The 7,668-nt window shown below is 39.1% G+C and overlaps 1 protein-coding gene across 2 annotated transcripts; it reads right to left on the bottom strand.

The window, feature by feature from the left end:
- Positions 1–1,547: 1,547 nt before the first annotated feature.
- On the bottom strand, positions 1,548–5,787 carry LOC121244917. Of its 2 annotated transcripts, XM_041143164.1 has the most exons (7): positions 5,458–5,787; positions 4,989–5,028; positions 4,628–4,698; positions 3,476–3,570; positions 2,812–2,879; positions 2,032–2,142; positions 1,548–1,892 (listed from the first exon to the last, which is right to left on the bottom strand). In XM_041143164.1, exons 1-7 carry the CDS (start codon positions 5,642–5,644, stop codon positions 1,766–1,768), a joined length of 699 nt encoding a protein of 232 aa, XP_040999098.1. In that variant the 5' UTR covers positions 5,645–5,787; the 3' UTR covers positions 1,548–1,765. The 2 variants fall into 2 exon arrangements, with proteins under 2 accessions (XP_040999098.1, XP_040999099.1); XM_041143165.1 differs by lacking the exon at positions 4,989–5,028 and having other exon boundaries at positions 5,458–5,692.
- Positions 5,788–7,668: the final 1,881 nt, after the last annotated feature.

Here is a 7,668-nt window from a genome sequence, read left to right as displayed (position 1 = left end):
GTGGGACACATCCTTAACAGAAACATTTTTCCGTCATAACGATGTAGACATGAGCATTTTTTAATACTCTGTTCTCACTGTATAAGATAAAGACCGATTATGAAATCTGAAAATTTGTATACAATCATGCTATATTTATTTGTTAGTACTCTATTCTATTGCATCTAAAAACCCTCTAGCATGACAATTTGTTTCTACTTCTGTCCCGACCTTAGCACAGGTGTAAGACTATGGCCTCTATTATTATGTTGGTACCGACACTTATGTTTCTGGTGCACCCACTTTGAAAACAAATTGATTTTCTGCATGATCTTTCCCATGTGCACACTGCGTCGAGTTTAAAAGGGAAAGATTTCCCATTTTGTTTCTACTTGGTTGGCTGTCAGATTTTGTACAATTCTACCACGAGAGCTAAACATGAAATCTGTTTTGTTATAATGATGTTCAATTATGCTTATGCCAAATGACTTTTGTATATCGTATTATTGTAAATAACTGTTTCTGAAATGTCACTATGTTATTTTGATATTATGTTTTGCTATGCATTTTGTAACTAGTTTATACACTAGAAAAGGTTCGCTACTTACTAAATCGGTGGACTCACCCTGTTGTCCTCCATTTTTTTTTTTTTTTTACATATGATTTTGATTATGGGTAGTTGAAATAGATGACACATGACAAGATTACAAGAGAAAGGTGAGATAAGTGTTAGGTGGCATATGTGGATTTGTCTAAGTTAAGAGAAATTTTGCTAGTGTTTATAGCTTATTTTGATTGGAAGAATTTTTTAGACATTTGATTTTGGAGGATTTTTTTGTATTAAAGTTTTTATTATTGTGGATTTCAGGTTAAAGGGTTCACCCCCCCGTACGGGGCGTGACAACCGTGTTGAACATTATCCAGGTGTGTGGTGCAAGTGATGACAATATGATTAGTTAAATGCATGCTAACATGGCTGTGGCTTACTATGTGGCACATGAAGATATATTTGAGGTTGATAAGTTAATGGGTTGATTAATACGATGATATGGGTCATCCATTAATATATTACGGACTCTTTAGGCTGGATACTTGTTATGGATTACGAACAAATTAAATTAGAGTTTTTACATATGTATATATGATAGGTTAATATTACGAGCTTAATATTGAATGAAAAATGGTCACCGTTATGTTATGTTATGAGTTAATGTTTAATGATTTACATGTATCAAGGCCTTGAGGTGATTACAAAAAGAAAATAACATGAGTTCAGGATTTGAAATGGGGTCACGAGTTTAATGTATGACTACCCCAAGTAATTATTAAAGTGGGGTTTGAAAATGCAATATGGCACTTGACTCAAGCAGAAGAGGCAGAGACCTAGACTATTTATATGTATTTAAATCTATAAATTTATTAGTGTTAGGTTTAAATAATTTTTAATAAGTGCTTCCAAAAACTCATTTTAATAATGTATGTTTTATTTTTATGTAATGGAATCTTTTACACCTAGTGCTTTATTAAGAAGAAGACATTTTAAGATTAGTAACATTCTGGTCCCCATGTCTTCCAAAATTTACTTCATTTCTAACCCTAGAGGGACAGTGTTACAAGCATACAATTCTACTTATCCAAGATCCAGAGATCATGTGGAAGGCTGTTGCACCCAATACATAGACGTCAATTTAAGTGATCATACATAGAACAGTTAAGAGATTACTGCATGTATTGGGAGAGATTCATGGTGCATAATCTCCTAAATTTGAATCCTCGAGAAAAAATATCATAAAATTGACTCCAACTGCTGCATTTCTTGGTCCAAAATTCCACGTTCATCTTCTGTAATCATATAAGAATCAGCTACAGCCTTCCCCTTCTGAAGCACATCAGAAGGTACAGTTTGGAGGAGGCTGAAAGATGGAAATCTCCTTAGCTTCCTTGGCTATTTACATGTCAAGTTGTGAAGTATTCTACTGAAACGAAGATTGTGGCACAGATACTAGAAGCCAGTATTGAGTGACGATATATGATCTACTCAAAGCATTTTACCTGTCCAGGGCATTAAGAGCCATATTAATCTTTCCCTTCATTGATTCAACAGAGGCTTCTCGATCATTTCTTGATGCACGCAGAAGTAAGGAATCAAGTTCCTCCAACGCTCTGCAGAAGTGGAGATTTCTCTAGACTTGAGTTTTGTTCAATCTTGTGGCTATCATAAAATCAGACTTGGTCATGATTGTTAGCTGATATATTTTCAAAAAGAGATTCTCCTTGCAACTCAGTCACCAAGAGAAGGAGAGGGCTGTCTCCCCTGGTGAGCCATAGGTCCAATGGGGTATCCAATGGACCCAGAAAAGGAGAAAAAAAGGATCTTCCAATTAAGAATATTCATCATCAAGTGCATCAACATACTAAAGGTATGCCTGTGTTTTCCTTTTAGGTAGATTAACATGCACACCTGATCTGTATCCATTCAAGGGACGACTTGCCAGGCTTACACTCCATGACCTATATAGGTTATTTTAGGGTACCCTCCTAACTGAGCACAGCTGAGAGGCTTGATAATGAATTTAAACTTCAAAGTGACAGGGGGAGTTTGATTCAAAAATATTAATCTAGTGATTACAACTTCTGAAAAATGGGTCTCACCTCCAAAACACCACATTGTTAAGTGTTTTGATTTTCTAGGTAGACAGGCCCTATTTTCCACTGTTATGTATATCAGATTGCAGGGCATGATTATGGATAAACTACAATCTATGCCTACTCTCCTTTGCATAAATAAATTGCTTAAAAATCATAACGATGTTCATCAAGAAAGTGATATACCCGAGGCATTGATCAACACTGTTGGAAGCACTGTTACCATTGCCGTTATCCAAAGCATATTGTGCCACCTACAGTCCCAACAAAATTTACTACGTGCGTAGGATGTATAAAAGAACTGTCTTAAAGCAAACATAGAAGAGCATGGCATTGATAAAGGATATATCATCTCATAACCAATGATTATAAGAACAGTCAGATAACAATAAGGACCAACAAAAGGTATCACTGTTTGATGTACACGAATTGCAGGAAAACTAAAAACATGCAGTACATAGTCCCCGAGCATAATACAATGCTCGTTAACTGAACTTCTTGAGCACTAGATCAGAATGGCTGATCAGATTATCTATGGAAAAATCTTAAAGACTATTGCAATTAAGCACCCACACAGGACTTTGGTTCGAAGACTCATGGCTGTTAGAACTGAGAATGATTTTGAAGTACCCGAATACATGAGGTGCATAAACTTACTACAAAGAGTAATATTTGAGGTGCATATGTTGAAGAATTCTAAGGCAGCCTTCTCGCATTCTAGTGAGAGTAAGACAGTCATCTAGTCAGAAACTACCATAAAGAAATGCAAAGGCTCCAAGCATTCTAATGAAGTCAGAAAAACATTACTCAACATAGTCTAGCACAGAGGTTCTAGGAAGTCTCAACTTACAGCTCGAATATTTACACGAAGGGATCCTGCAGGGCCAGAGCGTAGTAGGGATCGGCAAGTAGCATATTGGGGTTGCTCAGCTTCTAGAGATTTCTCTGTACTAGGAGAAAATATATGAGTATTATCACACCATCTTTATACCGTTTGGGCAAAAAGATACTTCTACTCCAAAACTGTCAACTCCTTTCTCAATATGGTACCCAAAATCTCACTTTCGAGATAATGCACCCTCAAGCTACCACTTCTCGTCAGATAACAGCCCCATCCAATTTTGCTGTTAAATTGGACAGAAAATGACTCATGGCGTTGTAGTGGGATGTGAAATTCCAAATATGACATCGTATTATTTTTAGGAAAAAAGGGCCTAAGATAAATTAGAAAGAAGGTAAACATATCAGCCTGGGGTGGATCTCCCTCTCCTCTCTGTGATATACCCGTGAGGGGTTGGATTAGTCCCTCCCAATGCCAGGAGAGGATGAATCCAGGAGGGGCAGATCCACACTCCCCCTTTCTTTTTAAATTTTTTCAGGCTCTAAGTTCATTTCCATCATTTTACCTCTGAATGTGGCACATGTCAGACATGCTGCATTTTCTACCAGATTTAATGTCATAATTTGATAGATGATGCTATTTGAGAATAAGTGGTATTTTAAGGCACAGTATCTCAAACGTGGTAGTTTGGGTGGTATATTAGAAAAAGGCAAGATGGGTTGGGGTACAAATTGTATTTTTCCCCACTTTGTGCAATGCTTCAACAAGCCAAACACTAGAGGGAGAACACTTAAAGTTGATGTGCAAAAGGAGAAGTAAAAATGGAGCAAGTATAATATCTAACAAAGCAGAAAAGTAAAGACATGCACCAACACACATGAGCACTCACACAAGAGTTGAGAGACAGAGACATTAATCCTCAAATGGAAAATCAAACTTGCATGCATGAAAACAAAAAATGAAGAAAATTTGGATGAGATTCTAAAGAAAGAATAGACACTAAGAATTAGTAGTTAGATGATATTCTATTCATATTATAATATGGTCAAAGCATCACCAGAGATGCAAGAGTAAGGCCCTGAATAAAATTCATAAACCAGATAACAATGAGTCTCTATACAAACAAAAGTGTGATGCCAAAAAAAAGTTTTAAAAAAATACCTAAGTCCTTGATCTGTGATTGCGTCAATATGACAGCTGGCACATAAACCTCAAGTGGGTCTAGTTTTTTCCTGGTTATTGTATCAGAAGAAGAATTAACGACAAGGATACATTATTTCAAAGCATATACAGAAATCAGACAGTAACCCTGAACTTAAAAAATGATCGAAACCAAAATTGACTTCGATCATTCTGTATGAAGAATCATTGTAGTAGAACTTTCAAGGACACAAGCTTTTGAAGTTCTGAAATGATGACATCGACGTTGAAGTAATCCCTAGAACTGAACTGCTTTACACACACAAGTATTGATTCACCAAGCAAATATTAGGAGGAAGAGAAGCCATGCCATAGTCACTACCTTTTCACGTATTTATCAAAAATGCTGCCCGCGATAGCATCTATCAGAAAACAAAACAGAATAAAAACCAACAACAACAATAATGCAATGCAAAAAACCGCATGCTTATCAAGAAAATGCAGGAAACACCACTCAATTAAGCCTAGTTCCTACTTGTTTTTTTTTTTTTTTTTTTTCCTGCTCCGATCTCTTTTTTATATAAGATTTAATTTGTAAGTAAGAAGAGTGTGCCGTTTTTTATCTTCATATTACCCTTTGTTATTCTAAAGCTCTTCATATTATATACCCTCAGCTGCAACGACTACCAAAAGATTAGATGCCGTCTTTGGACGGTCCATTTGTCTACAAAGAAAAAGCAGTCTAAAGAAATTTAAATTTGAAGAAACGTCCAAACGCCACCTTATGCTATTTTATCTATTACATGACTTGCTTTTCTGGCCAACTAAAAAAAGAATAGTGTGAGGCTTACAGTTGGGGATAGAGAACAAGTGGGAGAGGACGAAGGAGATGGAGATCAATCGCCTGCTCTCCCGCCATTTTGAGGGTGACAATGCGCAGTTCATTCGAGGCAATTTCCTCTGGGCTCTGGCTACGGAAGAAAGAGGGCAGGTTAAGGGCTTCGCGCTAACGTACGCAGGGGTGGATAGCATGACCATACCGACAGAACATACGACCCCGCGTTATCTGTCTGGGTAGTTGCCTAGGCTTCTCAACTCTCTGAGACTCACACGGAGCTTATCCGTTTGTTCCCTCACGCCTTTCACGAAACATGAATGTAGATTTACAGATATGCCATCCCCATTGTCAGTATCTTTGTTTCTTTCCTTTACAGGACCAATTTTTTTTAAAAAGATTTTTATCAAAAGTTATAAATCAATTATCTAGTTCGGGCATTTTTGTAATCGGAGACCTCTATTTTTAACTTTTACAAAATTGATACATAATTTCAAAAACTAACAATTATATACTTCCCTTAATTTTAACGACAAGATTGAAACTAGGCATTAGTATCGGAAGGGATAACATATCAAGCCTAGATAAACAGGCCAAGCCCATCGAAGGATCCTCACTAAAAGATAAATGAAGAGAGAATGAGAGAGGACAAGAGAAAATAAGGTATCAGGAAAAAGTAAAGAAAATATGGAAAGGGAAGAGGAGAAAGTAGAAATGAGGAAAAGATGTCAGACACACAGAGAAAAGACTGCCAATTCTCACTACTTCCTAGGAGCACGCGAAAAGAGGGACAGCGGATAAAATAAAGGAGCCAAACGACTTCAAAGGGGGCTTCTGGATTTCTTCATCTTCTTGAACCTTAAGGCAGGTACTCCAACGATGGGATCTCCACCAAAAGATAGAGCTCATATCTCCATTGTACAGTGAGAACAAGAGACCATGAGAGACTATAAACAGGCATATTATAATAAATACTCCCATCTCCAAACCCTGCGGACGTAGGCTTTACGCTGAACCATGTAAATCTGTGTATCACCGCCTCTTTATTTCTTCAGCATTTATTTACTGCTCACCCTCATGTATATAAGCACCGATGTCGTGCAGTTGTACCGGACCACCGTCGGGAGTTCCACTCTACACCAATATAGCCATATACAACCTCAACAAGTCAGGAATGGAACTTTCTCCCCTTCCAGCCTGTTGCGCTATTTTTAAGAGTTAACAATGGTGCCGTCTGTGGGATTCGAGTTATTTTTAAACCATAAGCGGAAAAAGAACGATTACCAGACACGCTAAATAATCTCAGATGGAGCAGATTAAAGTTTCCCAGATAAGTGTCTCAACCTTTCTGCTTTTATTTTTCTTTAAAACACTATTGTAGAAAATGGGCAAATGAACATTTTCTCGCCCAGGAGATTAAGTGCACCGCCCTTAAGTGCTTTTCATGGACGCAGTGTATAGGGCCGAGAACCCAAACTCCCTAGCAGATTGAACTGCAGATGCTTAGTGCACTATACAAAAAGAGAGACGGTGGGATACACTCTGAACGTGCACATGGGCATAGACCAAGTGTGCAGTGTGTAGTGTGCACTTAAGTTGACCCATCGGCAATCTCAGTTGGACTGCCGGCCATTTATGACGGCAGCCATGATGGCCCCCATCCACGCGGGTTGTGAGCAACGCTCCCCCGTGTGCGCCTATCCTTGCACACAAGACCAAAGCTTGGCCTAGTTGTGGCATCACTAGGGAGGGGCGCCGACGACCACCCTGTGGCCCATTGGCATCGTCTATATCCGCTGAAGAGATCCTCGACCACTGAGGTGGGAAAATAGCCGCCCGTGGCAAAGCAGCATGCTCATGGTAAGCTCACGGCAGATGGTCGTGAGTCCCTAGCTCATAGCAGACGGTCATGAGTCCTTAGCTCACAGCAGACGGTTGTGAGTCCCTAACTCATAGCAGACGGTCATGAGCCCCTAGCTCATGCTGGTGGTCACCACTTGGACCGCTGGCGTCTTAGGTGAGGTCATCGACCAATACGGTGGAACCTCGGCGATCAACGACTCCGCATCTAGTGCATAGTGATTTGTGGAAAGCTCATGGCAAACTGTCGTGAGCCCCCTACTTCAGCCGACGATCACCATTTCGACAATCGGCGTTTTCTGCAGGGGTAGAGGTGGTCCTCGACCACCGCAACAACACCATCCTAGCACCATGGTTGGCACTTGCT

The sequence above is a fragment of the Juglans microcarpa x Juglans regia genome, chromosome 8S (assembly GCF_004785595.1).
Source record: "Juglans microcarpa x Juglans regia isolate MS1-56 chromosome 8S, Jm3101_v1.0, whole genome shotgun sequence".
Classification (NCBI taxonomy): Eukaryota; Viridiplantae; Streptophyta; class Magnoliopsida; order Fagales; family Juglandaceae; genus Juglans; species Juglans microcarpa x Juglans regia.
The sequence above is the reverse complement of the archived record's forward strand: the minus strand, read 5'-3'. Positions and strand labels throughout refer to the sequence as shown.

Coding starts and splice junctions, on each gene's coding strand:
- LOC121244917 (XM_041143164.1), bottom strand. CDS start 5,644: ATGGTCATGCTATCCACCCCTGCGTACGTTAGCGCGAAGCCCTTAACC. Junction 5,029..5,457: donor CTTGTTCTCTATCCCCAACT/GTAAGCCTCACA, acceptor GTTTTCTGATAG/ATGCTATCGCGGGCAGCATT. Junction 1,893..2,031: donor GCTCTTAATGCCCTGGACAG/GTAAAATGCTTT, acceptor TCCATCTTTCAG/CCTCCTCCAAACTGTACCTT.